The sequence below is a fragment of the Populus trichocarpa genome, chromosome 5 (assembly GCF_000002775.5).
Source record: "Populus trichocarpa isolate Nisqually-1 chromosome 5, P.trichocarpa_v4.1, whole genome shotgun sequence".
Lineage (NCBI taxonomy): Eukaryota > Viridiplantae > Streptophyta > Magnoliopsida > Malpighiales > Salicaceae > Populus > Populus trichocarpa.
Window position 1 is genome coordinate 9,531,892 of NC_037289.2, and position 16,944 is coordinate 9,548,835.

Below are 16,944 nucleotides of genomic sequence, written 5' to 3' on the forward strand. Positions count from 1 at the left end.
CGAGCTGATCTCGGAAGTGATAAACATAAAACAATATATATATATATATATATATATATATATATATATATATATATATATATATATAATACTCATTGGATAGCTTGGATACCTGAAATCCGATGAATGGTTTATAAAGATCTAAACTTTTTACTTGATCGATAATTGATAAGGTATGAATATCGAGAAATCTGATCTGCGGGTACTCATTATCATCCCTAGTTATACTTCTATAGTGAACTTGAGTTTTAATTAAATACTAAGGTATTGTTTAGTTATTGTTCTAAGACAAAAGAGACAGAAGTGAATTTATTTACTTTCAAGACAGAAAATACAGAGGAGACATGTCTCCAGGAACAATATTTTTTATTTTTTATTTCTAAAATATCCTTGTAAAAAAACTCTCAATTCCAATTTCAACACTCAATATAAACTAATATAAACAAAAAATATCTAATTATTTTTTAAATATATAAGTTTGACAACAATACTTATTAAGGGTAAAAAAATATTTTTTTATATTTTATTTTGTCTTATTTACCATATCCAAATAGAATACATAAACAAATACTTTATCTTATCATCACTACTAAATATAATTTTATCTTCTTTTTTTTTTCAACTTGTTGTTTTTGTATTTTCTATCCTGAATCCGCAACACAGGAGATTGTGGTAAATCCTAGTATGCTAACGCCCTCACGCCCAACTGGAATCAACTTTCAGAGGAACTCAAGGGAAAGAAGCAGATGGTTATAGACAACAGGGACTGGTTTTAGCGGCTGCATGTCTTCTTGGTTAGCTTATCCTGACCTTGCTAGGCAACGAGGATGGATGACCTTGTTTTTTATTTCTGATCAGGTCTTTCTTTGAGGATTATTATATCACTTTTATGTAGCTGCCATGGTTTCATACTCCATTTGGTGGAAACCCAGGTGGTCAGAGAATAAGTTAAAGCAACAAGGGATAAGAGGCACACCTTACGTGATTTTGTTAGAATGGTAATATATTAAAATAATATTTTTTTTATTTTAAAAAAATTATTTTTAATACCAACACATCAAAATAATATAAAAATACCAAAAAAAATTAATTTGAAATAAATAAAATTATTTTTAAAAAAAACATCTTTTTATAACATAAAAATAATCGAAGCTGATAACTAAAGCATGGTGAGAACCAAACAATCTAACCAATGAGATTATTCCATGTGTTGATCCATTTACACTTAATAATGTCAAGAAATATGGTAAACAGATAGCACTTTTATATATGGCGAGCTTAATAGAGGGTGTGAATTGGTTTTCGTGGGTGGAAGAGTTTTTTCTACGGATGAGAAAAAAATCAATAAACTGATTAAACTGAAAAAAAAAATCAAATTAATCGATTAAAAAATTACAAAAAAATTTCGGTTTGGTTCGGTTTTGATTTTAAAGTCTGAAACCGATTAAACTGAATCGGTTCAACCATGCCAGCACTTAAAAAAAAGCAAGTATAAATAAGAAAAACCCTAGATCTAAAGTAACATTCAGCAGAACCAAACAATCTAACCAATGAGATTATTCCACGTGTTGATCCATTTACACTTAATAATGTCAAGAAATATGGTAAACAGATAGCACTTTTATATATGGCGAGCTTAATAGAGGGTGGAGCATGCGAATTGGTTTTCGTGGGTGGAAGAGTTTTTTCTAGGGGTAAGTAAAAAAATCGATAAACTGATTAAACTGAAAAAACCAGAAAAAAATAACCGAATTAACCGATTAAAAAATCACAAAAAAGTTCTGGTTCGGTTCGGTTTCGATTTTCAAAGTCTGAAACCGATTGAACCGAACCGAACCACACCGAACCGGTCCGGTTCAACCATGCCAGCACTTAAAAAAAAGCACGTATAAATAAGAAAAACCCTAGATCTAAAGTAACATTCAGCAGAACCAAACAATCTAACCAATGAGATTATTCCACGTGTTGATCCATTTACACTTAATAATGTCAAGAAATATGGTAAATAGATAGCACTTTTATATATGGCGAGCTTAATAGAGGGTGGAGCATGCGAATTGGTTTTCGTGGGTGGAAGAGTTTTTTTTCTAGGGGTAAGCAAAAAAATCGATAAACTGATTAAACTGAAAAAACCAGAAAAAAATAACCGAAAAAAAACCGAATTAACCGATTAAAAAATCACAAAAAAGTTTCGGTTCGGTTCGGTTTCGATTTTCAAAGTCTGAAACCGATTGAACCGAACCGAACCGGTTCAACCATGCCAGCACTTAAAAAAATGCAAATATAAATAGGAAAAACCCTAGATCTAAAGTAACATTCAGCAGCCGCCGCCCCTCCCCCTAATTCTCTGCCTCTCATCATCTTCTCACAGCCCCCCCTTCTCCCTTTTTCTCTCTTTTTCTCTCTACCTCTCATTTCTCCCCGTAGCCCCCCACTTCTGGCTACTTCTTTTCTCTCTATCTCTCCTCTCTTTAAGTTCACCTCTGCATCAACATTTACTTTAATCAAACTACATGGGTAGATAAAAAAAGAGATGGCTTTTTTATGATTAAGATTCAAGTTCATCTCTGCATCTTGTGGGTTTTTGTTTTTTTTTTATTGTGTTATAATTTGCTTGTAGTTTGTGGGCAGATATGTTTTCTTGAACAACAGAAATCGAGATTTGCTTGTAATTTGTGGACACTGGACATTGAGATTTGCACACTGGACATCGAGATTTGCTTGTAATTTGTGGGCACTGGGCATATCTATTTTCCTGAACAACAGAAACCGAGATTTGCTTGTAGTTTGTGGGCACTGGGCACCGAGATTTGCTTTTCAGTTTTACCGGTTTTTGAACAACAAAAACTAAACCGAACCGAAACCAATCGGTTTAAACCGATTTTGGTTTTAAAATTTTAAAATTCATAATGTTGGTTTGGTTAATTGTTTTATGTAAAAACCGAACCGAAAAATAATTACCCCTAGTTTTTTCTTTCTTTTGACGGGAAAGATATCAATGTTTTGGGCTGTGATGACACCAAGGCTGGTCATCATGGATCCTGAACTGATGAAAGAGATTCTTTCTAACAAGCTAGGTCACTTTGGAAAGCCACCATTAACCCCACTTATTCTAATTCTCTCAAAGGACTGGCATGTCAAGAGGGTGAGGGGTAGGCGAGACACAGAAGGATAATCAATCCTGCTTTCCACCTAGAAAAACTACTGTATTTTGTTTCCAATACCTTGAACTTAACTAATCTTATATGCTTAATTACTGACATAATTGACTGCAGAGCACTAATTCATCCCATCATTGCTAGTGTACTAAATTATTCTTGGAAATTTCTCTTAAAGAGGATGCTACCGGCATTCTAAATCAGTTGTAGCAAGATGATTGAGCAATGGAAGAAGATGGTCAATCATCAAGAAAGTTGTGAAGTGGATGTATGGCCTGAACTTCAAAACCTCACTATGGATATCATTTCAAGGGCTGCATTTGGAAGCAATTATGAAGAAGGGAAGAGGTTATTTGAGCTTCATAAAGAACTGATTTTTTTTGGTTTTGGAAGCTATGCAGACCTTGTACATTCCCGGTTTCAGGTACTAATTACAAGCCTTCGATGTTAGAAATAAGAGGTTAGCAATTATCTGTAGCATTTGTTTCTAATTAATTGTCTTGTACAGATTTGCTCCGACAAAAAAGAATCGAAGAAGAAGGAAATTGAACAAAGAGATCATAATATCAAACTCAAGGAGCGCCTCTCTTATGTTCCTATTCCGTTTTTCACGTGCGTTTTCGCTTTGGAAAAACTACATAATTGACCAGCGCAATGTTACGATGGACTCAAAAAACAATTAAGTGGAAAGAAAAATGTCTAAGTATTTTCAACAGGGAAAATTGAAGAAGATCTCCAGTGAAATAATACAAATAAAAACCTTAAGTTAAAAGGTCCAACAAAAAAAAAGAAATTATAAGGATAAGGGTGAAAATTCTTGACTTATTTCACATAAAACCCCAGACGAAATAAAAATATAAATTTGTATGTTGATGATGTTTCAAAATTTAAGATATATAATTAAAAGATTATTTAGTGTTTGGGATAGTGGTTAATTAATATATTCAAGTGCTTAGATTTCTTCTTCTTAATTAAAAGGACTTCAGGCTAATAACAGAAACTGCAATACCTATAAAATACCTGCAAAAACAGTCCTGATAGGAGAACTTAAAGATCATCTAATAATAAAGTCATTATATTTATGGGAAATGTATAAAATGACTTAAGACATTAAATGATTTAAAAGAGTCTTAAATTCAAGGAACAAAGATATTTGTTCTTGAATTTTAAGTTGATTAATGATCTGAAATTTATATATCTTTTATCTTAATAGATAAAAAGTTATGAGCATTTTACCTAGATAGTTCGAGGGTATTTATACCCTCTGAACCTTGTCTTTTTCAAAGAAAAGAAAGATTGGAAACTCCTCTGCTCTCAGCAATATTAATGGGAGGCAAATATTTCTTATATATCATTAATGAGATAATAAGTATGGTATATCCCTTAAAAAGACCATATACATACCTATAAGTATAGGGAAATTATTATATTAATATGAACGATTATTCTAGATGGAGAGGCATAGCGATTTATCATGTCTTTAATACTTATATTGTAGAGGATCGTCTAGGATCAGACATACAGCCTTAGAACTTGGTAATATCCAAGTTCTTTGGGTCTGGCATGTTTGCTAGATCCACGATACCTTGGACTTGGATGACTATCAAGTCCAAGTTCTTTAGGACTGTCATGTTTGTTGAACCTATATTATTTTGGACTTTGCTAACTACCAAGTTCAAGTTTTTTAGGTCTAGAATGTTCTTCAAATCCACGTTTCCTTGAACTTAACCGACTACCAAGTCCATGTTTTCTTTGGGTCTGGCATTTTTGTCAAGCCCATTTTATTTAAGAAAATTTTTTATAAATAAAAATCTTTATCAAAAATTAACTCATCGATTGCCCCCAAGTCTTTAATATGTAATCTTGTATTAAAAACTTAAGAGATTTTAAAAGAGATAGTTGGTCAATAGACATGTTGTCTTTCTTTGAGAAGAGGTGATAGGACTTTGTAGATCTAAAAAGATTTATATAGAAAAGAAAAGGACTTTTAGGAAGATCATCTGATAGCCCGCAATAAATATTTCAGCTATTGACCTTTCCAGGTTTATAGATGAGGTCTTACATTCCTATCTTTCCATTTTTTTGTACTTTGTTTAAATCTTTTTTCCACAATCTCTTAACTTAGATATTTCTAATATTTTATAAGAAGAGAGCAATTTGACAGCATAGAGGAATTCATTGACTAGGTAAACTAGATCTTCTTTCCGACGATGATGAACAAAGAGATCGTATCAATGATTAGAGATTTGATTCAAAGGAAAGAGTACGGGATGAGAACTGGACAATCCGATGATGATGACTTGCTAGGCATGCTCTTGCAATCTAATGACAGAACAATCTACCAGAAAATGCAAGCGGAACAATAAGGGATGACTTGAGTATTGAAGAAGTAATAGAGGAATGCAAGCAGTGCTACCTGGCTGGGAAAGAAACAACCTCGAGCTGGTTAACATGGGCAATGATAGTACTAGCTCTGCACCCAGAATGGCAAGAAATGGCTAGGGAGGAAGTTCTACAAGTTTGTGGGCAGAAAGAACCCAATTTTGAAGCTTTGATCCATCTCAAGATTGTGAGTAATTTCCCATTAATTGGATACCCTTTCCCTTTTGTCCTCCTGAGGAGCTTCACAGAGATGTCTACACACAAAAAAAAGCTTTCTCATGCGACTTTTCATGTTAATTTGTGATGGAATTTCTCAGGCTGCTGCACTTTTCTCCCAGTTACTAACCTCTTTGATCAAATACTATTTCTGTTATATTTAACTGCAGGTAAACATGATACTTAATGAAGTCTTAAGGTTATATCCGCCAGTGATTTCTCTATACCAACATACTTACAAGGAAACCAGGATAGGAAACATCCATCTTCCTGCACGTGTCGACCTTACGCTTCCTATGCTGCTCATTCATCATGATCCTGAACTCTGGGGTGATGATGTAGAAGAATTCAGAACAGAGAGATTCCTCGGAGTTTCAAGGGCATCTAAAGACCAACTAGCACTCTTTCCCTTTGGATGGAGCCCCAGAACCTGTATTGGCCGAAACTTTGCCATGTTAGAAGCCAAGATGGCTTTGGCAATGATTCTGCAGAATTTCGAATTCAATCTCTCACCTTCCTACATCCATGCTCCTCGTACTGTTATGATACTTCAACCACAGCATGGTGCTCAAATAATAATACATCAACTCTGAGTTGTAAACTCTTTCAAAGGTGTGATTTTCGCTGCATTGCAGAATAGGTCTTTCTTTCTGTCATGTTGCGGTGTTGTAATATTTCCACATGCTGATTTCTACAAATAATTCCAACAAAACTTGTATTATTGTGTTCAAGACTATTCTATCAGTTAAATAGATCCTAGTTTTTTGCCTTGTTTGTTTCTATTAACTATAACTTCCCAAAGTTTAAGCAATTCAGTGTGCCATTTTTTTTACAGAAGTATAATAGCAGCCCGAACTTTCTACTTTCTTCATTAAGAGATTCCCTGTTGAGGAATCATGTAAAGAAACTGAATCTCTAACATCAGCTATCTCAAAACATGATTCCATGCATTGTCAACAATAAGAGATTCCCTGTTGAGGAATCATGTAAGCATACATCATTTGAATTTCAAAATGCATGTGTTAAAAAAACCAAGTAGAAGAAGTGCTTCATAGTCAAATGTGGTTTATAAGTTTTCATCAACGCAATTTGACTCGACTTGACATGAGAAAAAAAGGTCTAATTTCACTTAGCGTTTTACATTAGAAATTTATGATCTAAATTCAAAATTCGTCGACAAACAAAATATAAGAATCACAATCAAAACCAATTAACTACCAGATTCACTTCATCAATTAATTTTCTCTTAAACGAGTAATTCATACAGCAACTTGTTATCTTTATTCATCTGATAGTTTCTCATGAAGGAATGTTAAATAACAGCTTCTTTTGGGAAGGAAAACAAAAGGTAGATTGCAGTTTCATCTTATATAGGATAAACCAATGATACTATCACATTTCTGCGACTCTACTTGTAATGGCATCCACATCAGGGATTAGGGTAACACGCTTCTCAATCTCCGCTACCACACAACAAGTTTCCTCTCCTCTATTAATAGCTACAACATCTTGAGCAAATATAGAATTCATACCTGGGGAGACCTGCATCGAATTCAACAATTAGATCACTTATTTAAATGTAAAATGTGTATCAGCATGCAGATTTTATTTGCAGAAACTCAGATACCACGAAAACTTGAAACTTCATCACAATATAGTAATCAAAAAAGTTCTCATGCAATTTGCGTAGATTTTGTCCAACAAAGGTTTCTAATGGTTGAGTTTTAGTCGTGGGTAGTTTTTGCTCCAAAAAGAGAAAAAAATTACTTATGTAACTTTTAAGTTATTAGCATGTCCACAGAAGTAAGACAATAAACTTTTTCCAGACCAAAATGATTCTTCATTCATCGGTGTAACTGCACTCTTCATTTTATTTATTTTTGAGGGGGCTAAACATTATAAATGACTCACATCATAAAGGGTATCCCCAAGCTTCAGCTTAACAGCACCGCTCCTGTACACTAGCACTTTACCCATGTAGCCCGCTGGTAACTCATCTAATCTGCAAGTCTTCTCAATTGCACGTGCACCTCCTGATGGCCTAGAGCTTTCCTTAACCTCAGGGCCAACTGCTGTAGCTGATCGCTTTATCATGGGCATAGTTGGTGGTAACTGAACAAAGAGCATACTTGCTTCAACATTTTCCTCCTACAAACCAAAACTCAGAAAGTTTAAGGAATAATAGCAGCAGTACTATGGAATCTTTAATTATCAATTTACAAACCATCAAACCAAGCTCCACCGCAGAATTTGTTGAATTTTCATCATATGTTGCAGCTTCGGACACCTCCCCAAATTCCTCTTCGTCAAGAATTGCTGTAAGATATATGAGTTAGCATAACTGTACAGAACAAAGTGCAAACCATCACAAAGGGAGCCTGACTCCCAGAAAAGAGCAGAAATAAAGAAACGACTGGGGATAACTCAAACCAGTAACCAGAAGTTTTGAACCAATTAGGTAACTAGGCAATGCCTTGATCATTTCAAAATGCATGCAACCATTCAAAGTTCTATATCACAGTTATCCCATGTTCTTGAGTTATGTAATTCTTTTCCTTTTAAAAATAAATCTCAAAATTACCTGAATTTCCTGAATATGGCCTCCTCATAGGGAGACTCACGGGATAATTACTGTAATAATCCTGTAGTACATAAATAAAAAGCGAACGTAACTTAGTAGACAGTTGCACACAAACAGACTTGGTGTGTGAGAGAGAGGGAGGAGGAAAAGTTGGAAAAAGCTTAGAACAGGAAAAAAGAATCTACAGAGTGTGATGAGGCTTGCAAGGCTGAGTCATGGTTCACCTACCCATGGTTCAATGTATTCTTTCTCTCTCAGGCCTGGAGCATCGGCATTACCTGCAAAAAAAGGCAGTTTAAAAGCACTTGTACACATCATTGGTAGCAAATAAGAAAATAGTGAATCCAAAGATAGCATACCATTGGAAGATGAACCCTGATCTCTGTTAATTGTACTCCAGCTTGGAAAGGGCTTAGTTGCAGCAGCTCCAGGACCAAATGCAATGTCAGGTTTCTGCACTGTATTTAAATCAACAGATCAAGGAATTAATTTTCATATTTCCAGAGCTAAGAAACCACACAGTTTTATTTCAAGAACACGATGTGCTATTTCTCTCTCTAGTAGAGTTCTTGATACAGAAATAATCATCGCCCCTACCAACCATAAAATGGTATAGTTTCCAGGATTGTGCGATGGCCTAACATCATTATGTTTAAAAATTAGTGGGACTAAGTGAATGATTCATAAACAAGAAACAAATTATAATGTAGCCAGGATTTGTCAATCCATTGGCTGCTTTAAAGTGGATTAATAACAAAGACAGAGATGCAAACACTAGAAGTTGGGGCACGTATGCATTTGACAGATCAAGAGGCACAAACTTGAGAACAAAATACACAGTATGAGAAAAATAGCTGGATTTCTTTCATAAACAACTCGAGAGATTGTGATGATAAACGAATCCCAAAACAGAAAGTGAGATGACAAAATACTTAAATTATGATGTCAATCCACGAGTATACAATCCACTTTATTAAGAAAGGGACTTACCTTTCTTTTCGTTTGTAATCTTTTGCTTTAGGGACCTTTCCTAATGAAAGATGCAGAGAAATCAAATATAAAAAAACCAAAAAAAAAGGAAATTAAATCAAATAATTCACTAGTTTCTTAATAAAAGGAAATAACAAAATTGAGGAATACATGCCTGGAATTGCTTCATCAAGTTCATGGCCTGTAGAGTATCCACATTCTCCACCTTTTCACTGCAACGAACATATTCAAAAATATGACATAACTAAAAAAAATCATCCAAAGAAACAATTACTAATGGGATTAACCAAAATGACATATTACGTTTTAACTTCCGGCTTTGAAAGTCGGCGTGGAGGAGCTTTAGGCATAAACCTATACTGCAACACGATCAGATTAAACAAATCATCAGCAAAAGAATACATAGGAAGTTTAAGAGGAAGTAAATTAAAATGAAATTGGGGCAGACCTTCCTCTGGCCATCTTGTGGAGGTTTGGACTCCATATATTTAAGAATCCAACCGATAAAACTTGGCGTGTGGAGACAGGTTTGCTGGCTGAAAGATGATTGTCTCTATGGTGGCCCTTCGGTGTTGCTACGACCAGTGCAACCTCTGCAGGGAAAAGAAGGATGCTGCTGGAGGAGTAACCTATGGCCGAAGTAAAAAAATCCCCTCTGCTGCTGCTGGCTTGCGTGCTCAAAGTGGCTGGGGAATTGCAATGACTGGTGATGACCGCGCACCCCTGCTGCTTCTTGCTCCCGGTGCAGAGTACGATGGGGAAGAGATATGGCAAGAGAGACGACTGGACCAGCTGCTGGTGCAGAGACGAGACTGGTCGCACTACTGGATTGCTGCTGCGGCTAGTACCTGCTTCCAGTGGTTGAGGGGCTGCGAGTCAGCGATGGCTGCCAGAGCTGAAGACGACGCAGCTGTTGAAGCTGGAGACGGCTGCGTTCTAGTGCAGAACTCAGAGAAGAACTGTCTGTTTGGAATGTGAAGCAAAGCTCCTGACGCGGCTTGTGGATCACGGTTTTGGCTGGTCTTAAGAAAGGTTGCTGGACCGTGGGGGAGAATCTGGTGGTGATGGGGAGAAGCCAAAAGAAAGAAGGAGAGGATGAGGCTTTGGTTTTCTGGCTGTTCGGGTGATAGAGGGAAGATCTGTTTCGGTTTTGAGAATGGAGATGGAAAGGGCAGTGTGTGGCTGAAGGTGGGTGGCCGAGAGAGAGTCTGAAAATTTGTGTTGATGGGCTGTTTTTTTTACTGAGGGGAAGGGAAAACTTTGCTGAGGAAAGGGGAAGGTCTGTGAAAAGAGCCAAAAACAGAAGCCAGTGGGGGGTCTCTGCTTTTCCCTTCTTTTTTTTAAATGAAGGGGGGGGCGGCTGGCTCCTCTAGAGAGGGTTTAGATTTAGGTTTTATATATATATATATGTTTCCCTCCCTCAATTTCTCTGCTTTAAAATCCCCCCAGTCTCCCTTTTCATATGGCTGTAAGTTTATTTATATATAAACCAATATACCTGCTATTCAAGAAAATATTATAAGAATAATTACAGAAATTATCTTTTATAAACAGCTCCAACAATTTCTATATCTATAATCTTTTATATTGCAGTAATTATTTTCAATAACCAGCACCAATCAATTTCTATATTTATAATTTTTTATATATCTATAATCTTTTATATTAGCCTTGAGGTCCTATGCTCGTGCCACACATTCGTTTCTTTTTTTTTTTCCCTTGCAAAACCAGCTGTTTAGACTTGGAGACCAACTATAATGTTCCTTCATCGTGACCGTATGTGTTGGGGAAAAAAAGAGGTGAATTGTAGCTGATCATTTAGCATGAAAGGAGGTGACAGCTTGCACACAAAACCAGCCAAAAGATGCAAGGATGAGGGGAGAAAAACAAATGGACTAGCATGAATGATTGCAGAAAAAGGAAAGAAATTGCAGACATGGAAACTGTTCTCAAAGCACCCATGGGGGAAAAAAAGAGGTGAATTGTAGCTGATCATTTAGCATGAAAGGAGGTGACAGCTTGCACACAAAACCAGCCAAAAGATGCAAGGATGAGGGGAGAAAAAAAAAAGGACTAGCATGAATGATTGCAGAAAAAGGAAAGAAATTGCAGACATGGAAACTGTTCTCAAAGCACCCATGAACAGTACCATGCTAATTAATTCTTATGAGGTCGTCTCGTACGCAGTGTGGTTTGTAAAAATGAAAGATTGCACGGCGTCGTTTAAAGAAGCAAAAATATTCCACGTTAGTAATGTGACCTTAAACTCGCAAGACTCGAAGTTTCGTGTTGGCCGCTTTCAGGTCATTGGCTGACACCACCTCTTCCCCTATACTTACAAACTTACTAGCTTTAACCGCCCCTTTCATTCTCTTCTTCTTTTACTCTCTCTCTCTAACTCTGTCTGTGTATTTATATATATGAATATGAATCTATCATCTGTTCTCTTTCCTTATTCACCTTTTGATTGTAGTTTACTGATTGCTTAAACTTTCTTCCTATTTTTGCTAGCTACAAGTTTTATCGGTTGGATTCTTAAATATATGGAGTCCAAACCTCCACAAGATGCCCAGAGGAAGGTCTGCCCCAATTCCATTTTAATTTACTTCCTCATGAACTTCCTGTGTATTCTTTTGCTGATGATTTGTTTAATCTGATCGTGTTGCAGTATAGGTTTATGCCTGAAGCTCCTCCACGCCGAGTTCCAAAGCCGGAAGTTAAAACGTAATATGTCATTTTGGTTAATCCCCATTAGTAATGCGCTTGCTTGGATGATTTTTTTTAGTTGTGTCATATTTTCGAATATGTTCGTTGCTTGCAGTGAAAAGGTGGAGAATGTGGATACTCTACAGGCCATGAACTTGATGAAGCAATTCCAGGCATGTATTCCTCAATTTTGTTATTTCCTTTTATTACGAAACCTGTGAATTATTTGATTCAATTTCCTTATTTTTCGGTTTTTTTATATGTGATTTCTCTGCATCTTTCATCAGAAAAGGTCCCTAAAGCAAAAGATTACAAACGGAAAGAAAGGTAAGTCCCTTTCTTAATAAAGTGGATTGTGTACTCGTGGATTGATATCATAATTTAAGTATTTTGTCATCTCACTTTGTGTTTTGGGATTCGGTTGTCATCACAATCTCTCGAGCTGTTTATGAAAGAAATCCAGCTATTTTTCTCATCCTGTGTATTTTATTTTCAAGTTTGTGTCTGTCAAATGCATGCGTTCCCCAACTTCTAGTGTTTGTATCTCTGTCTTTGCTATTAATCCACTTTAAAACAGCCAATGGATTGACAAATCCTGGCTACATTATAATTTGTTTCTTGTTTATGAATCATTCACTTAGTCCCCACTAATTTTTAAACATAATGATGTTAGGCCATAGCACAATCCTGGAAACTATACCATCTTATGGTTGGCAGGGGCGATGGCTTTTCTGTATCAAGAACTCTACTAGAGAGAGAAATAACACATCGTGTTCTTGAAATAAAACTGTGGTATCTTAGCTCTGGAAATAATGAATGAAAGCGGCAAGTGTGTGTGTGTTCTTGATGAGAAATTAGATGGAAATAAAATGAATTAGCGCAATTTGATGGATAAATAACTAAAAGGAAACAATAGGATTTGTGCCAATTTGGGCCACCTATTTTCAGCGCACAGCAATCTAAGGGCTTACTTTGCATGAAACCATGTTCTAGTTAAAGCCTCTCATCTGTCATCACAACCAACTTAGCAAATTGCAGATCCAGATGCAGAACTCCGAAGGAATATGTGCTTCAGAAAACAATGTTTTCACCACAGCGTTCAGCTGCATCCTTCTTTTAGAACCTTAACATCTAATTATTTCAGAACGAGCCAAAACTTCCATGGTACAAAAACAAATACTAACAGAAGCCATGACAATAGGATCTAACAACACCTGATAGAAACCTGGATGAAGGATGCAGTGATGTTTTAATGTTCCCTAGTTTCTCGCGGCTTGTACTGACTGAGTCGCAATTAGTTGAGCCATGACAGTAGCATAGTGATCTGAGAGACCGTACCCCACGAAGTTTGGTTCCATATGCATGAAATGGCCTGGTAATGATCTTTTTGAGATGGCTTCTTGCCATATATCAACAAACTCTTCCATGACTTGCCTGGATTTGTCCATTGATGACAAAGGAAGATACTCCACCTTCAACAAAACAAGCAAAATGTTTAAGCAATATAAACCAAAATTAGATATGAGAGAATTAGCGACCAATCTCATTTGACACTTCATATACACACATTATTAACCAAAATTAGGCTAGTATTTTAGCATGCCAAATCCTTTCTATCAGCCAGGACTGGAATTGACATCCTCTGGCAAAAACTCAACTTCAGCTAGCATTTCATGGTCTACAGCATATTCTAACAAAGGTTAATTAGAAAAACTTCGCCACAAATTGGTTTCTAATAGGCATTAAGCAGCTAGCTCCATGTACTGGTGACAACAGTGGATACAAGTGCACCAATCCTACCACTTTAACATTCAGATCCAACAGTATGCAAGAAGGCATGCTAAATCAAGTCCTAAAGTTTATCATACTAACATATCAAAAGCAAAACAACTCCAATGGTTGATGCAAGAAAATTAAGATGAAATTAAGCTCATTATTACCTCCATAATAATTCCTCTCAAGTTGTCGGAATGAGTTGGGGTAACTTTCCCAACTCGCAACTGAAAGTCCCCGAGTTGATACAGAAGTTATAGAACCCAAGACCTAATTCAGCAGCAGCTAGTGCCTTGTTTGTTTTGCTGGGAAACCAATTCCTAGGAAAGCAATTATCGGTCTTTCATAATATAAAGTAAAGTGTTATCGCTGGCCGGATCGATTATTTTTAATGTAAAGAAAAAATGTTTAGGTGATAATAACTTAACTTAATTTGGTATAACTTTACTAACAACTGATTCAAGATATCAAATTTAAATAATTTCTTAAAAAAATAAAATATTTCATAGACCTCAAAGCTCAATAATTTAATATCAAATAATAAAATAAAATAAATTTCAAAAAGAATTTCAAAAAAAAAACTTGTATCTACCTAAGTTAACTAACTTGTCACGTGAGATATGAAATCGAAATGAAAAAAATTAAATTTAAAAAATATCAAAGTTAAATTAATAAAAAAATACAGAAAAAAATATAAGTTAACCCGAATTAATTTGACTAAAATGCACTCGAGATAACCTAACAGAAAGAAAAGCAAAAAAATCACAAAGCTCAAAAATCAATAATTTAATGTCAAATGATAAAAGAGAAAAAATCAATTTCAAAATATTGAGAAAAAACCCAAATCAACCCAAAAAAAAAATGTTAATTCGACTAACTCGCTATTTAGAATATGAGATTTGAATAATCTCACAAAAAGAAAAGCAGAACAAACCACAAAGCTTAAGGTCAATATACCAATATCAAATTAAAAAATTTTAAAAAATCAATTTGTAACAAAAAATTTAAAAAAATTGAACTTAAACCAGTATAATATTCAAAATCAGTGACTCCAATCATGAGCCCGAAATTACCTTGTAGAAGGAAAACATGAAGAGATAATGAAGTAAACTTACCAATCATAAGAGATTAAAAAAAACAAATAACAATTAAAACAATAAGGACCGAATTTGATATAAAAATTAAATGAAATTAATTAATTAGGGATTAAATTAAAAAATCAAGAAAATAAAATAAATAGCAAGCAAGAGAATGAGAACCAAATTTGGATACAAAAATTAAATGAAATCAAAATATTGAGGGATAAAATTTTAAAAAATCAAGAAAAAAGATAAAAATAGCAATTAAAAAATGAGAATCAAATTAGATAAAAAAATAAAATGAAATAAAATAAAATGTTCAGGGAAAAAATCATAAAATAATAAACTTCAAAAAACATTAAAATTAACATAAATAACAATCATATTATTGATGGTCAAAATTGAAATAAATACAAATTGGATGACAATTGAATTTAAAAAAAGCAAACATGGATCTCAAGGTTAGGAGAGAGAGAAAAGAGGAAAGGTAAAATATTCATCGTTGTTGAACCGCCACATATATCAACACACGTGTCGTTTCATCAGCATCGACGCTACTATACACTTTTGAAGACTTGGTTGAGGGTGGTTTTTCTTCACAAGATGACAATGCCTAACGAGACAAGTGTCGTCAACATATTAATCATTTTTTTTAATAATATTCATATTGTTAAGTTACTATATTGTCCCCAGTTGAAATTGATAATAACAGAAAAATCATAAGAAAAGAACGAAAATGATTTTAAGACAACAACCTTAGTTTTTAAATTTTATGAATAAATTTATAATTTTATTATTTAAAAAAAACCGAAAAAACAACAAAACTCTTGTGCGAAAGCTTAATTTTATTTTAAGGGTAATTAAGTTGTTTTGTTGTTTTGAAAAAAATAAAAAGATAAAATAACTCTCTAATGCCAACTCTTTTTTTTTTCTTTTGCTTTTTAAGGATTATTGAGTCTTTATATTGTTCTTGGAAGAAAAAAAAAATTTGATTTACCCCATTCAATTTGTTAATGCCATTTAAACCTTGTAAAATGATCATTTTGCCCCTTATTTTGGACTTCTTTAGCTTTCAATGTAAAGGGTAAAAATATTATTACAATCCGCAATCCAATATATCTTGCTCCATAATGAATCACCAAGAACCCTTAGTTTTTTATATAATATTATATTAAATTCTTCAATCTATCTTTTAATCTCATATATATATATATATATATATATATATATATATATATATATATATATATATATATATATATATTAAGTTTTCGTAAGATTTTTAAGTCAATTAACAGAACTAATTACTTAATTTGTATATTATTTTTTATTCTCAAAATATTTTTGTAAATAAAATAAGGACTTTCTTGTACAAGTTACATTGCAGATTTTGATGGTTTATTTGGTTTATTTTTAAATATCTTGTTCAATGATATATTAAAAAGTTAACGAATATTAAAATTAGCTCAATTAAATATAAAAATATGAATACTATTATATACAAATAGATTGAGACGCTAACTCATATTTTAAAAAATTATATTTTCTATTCCTTATTATTATTGTTTAGGCAAAAGAAAATAGTTATGCACTAGTCAACTTACATGTACTTTGCTTTATTTTGGGTTAAATTAAAAGTTATTCTTAATATAAAAAAATAATATATAGATATTGATAAAAAAATTTAAACTGAGAAAATCTTTAATTGTGAATTGAAAATCTAACATGTACATTTAATAAAATTAATTGATAATTATATGTATTGATACATGTTAAAAATTTTTGTTAACAATAATTAAAGACTAAATACAAAGTTGAGAGATAGATATGAATAAATAAACATTATATTATGTCATGTCAAGCTATTTATTTTTTTATTTAATTGTATGTCAATAGTTTTTTTTAAAAAGTAATACTTCTATTTCAATTGAAACAAAATAAGTTACTAGTATAACTCTTTATTTTCTTTTTAATTTGAGTTGGTCCTTTGACGTGGTCCCTTGCCTAGTTTGGATTTTGAATTAAATAGTATTGGAGTTAGCTTGATATGATCCATTTG

General features: G+C 33.8%; 1 protein-coding gene, 2 long non-coding RNA genes and 1 pseudogene across 5 annotated transcripts; 2 read left to right on the forward strand and 2 right to left on the reverse strand.

Annotated features, from left to right (window-relative positions):
• Positions 1-900: 900 nt before the first annotated feature.
• On the forward strand, positions 901-6,349 carry LOC18099313 (cytochrome P450 CYP72A616-like; annotated as a pseudogene).
• LOC18099314 (uncharacterized) lies at positions 5,325-10,673 on the reverse strand. Of its 3 annotated transcripts, XR_002981791.2 has the most exons (11): positions 9,776-10,673; positions 9,631-9,686; positions 9,482-9,539; positions 9,328-9,367; positions 8,697-8,795; positions 8,566-8,615; positions 8,338-8,398; positions 7,981-8,072; positions 7,668-7,904; positions 6,270-6,380; positions 5,325-6,186 (listed from the first exon to the last, which is right to left on the reverse strand). XR_002981791.2 is itself a non-coding variant. In XM_024600946.2 (10 exons), exons 1-10 carry the CDS (start codon positions 9,809-9,811, stop codon positions 6,363-6,365), a joined length of 747 nt encoding a protein of 248 aa, XP_024456714.1. In that variant the 5' UTR covers positions 9,812-10,673; the 3' UTR covers positions 5,325-6,362. The 3 variants fall into 3 exon arrangements, 2 of the variants coding, with proteins under 2 accessions (XP_024456714.1, XP_024456711.1); XM_024600946.2 differs by having other exon boundaries at positions 5,325-6,380; XM_024600943.2 differs by lacking the exons at positions 5,325-6,186; positions 6,270-6,380 and adding an exon at positions 6,972-7,298 and having other exon boundaries at positions 9,776-10,671.
• Positions 10,674-11,644: 971 nt separating this feature from the next.
• Positions 11,645-12,212, forward strand: LOC18099315 (uncharacterized). Its single transcript, XR_002981850.2, has 3 exons — positions 11,645-11,906; positions 11,996-12,051; positions 12,149-12,212. It is a non-coding gene; the product is annotated as an uncharacterized LOC18099315 (long non-coding RNA).
• A 686-nt stretch (positions 12,213-12,898) lies between these two features.
• On the reverse strand, positions 12,899-14,188 carry LOC18099316 (uncharacterized). The gene is made up of 2 exons (XR_002981849.2): positions 13,974-14,188; positions 12,899-13,505 (listed from the first exon to the last, which is right to left on the reverse strand). It is a non-coding gene; the product is annotated as an uncharacterized LOC18099316 (long non-coding RNA).
• Positions 14,189-16,944: the final 2,756 nt, after the last annotated feature.

Excerpts from the sequence above, each read along its gene's own strand:
- LOC18099314 (XM_024600943.2), bottom strand. The coding sequence starts at position 9,811 with ATGGAGTCCAAACCTCCACAAGATGGCCAGAGGAAG. Across the intron at positions 8,616-8,696 it reads TCAGGGTTCATCTTCCAATG|GTAATGCCGATGCTCCAGGC; the intron begins GTATGCTATCTT and ends CTTTTTTTGCAG. Across the intron at positions 7,299-7,667 it reads TTGGGGATACCCTTTATGAT|GTCTCCCCAGGTATGAATTC; the intron begins GTGAGTCATTTA and ends AATTCGATGCAG.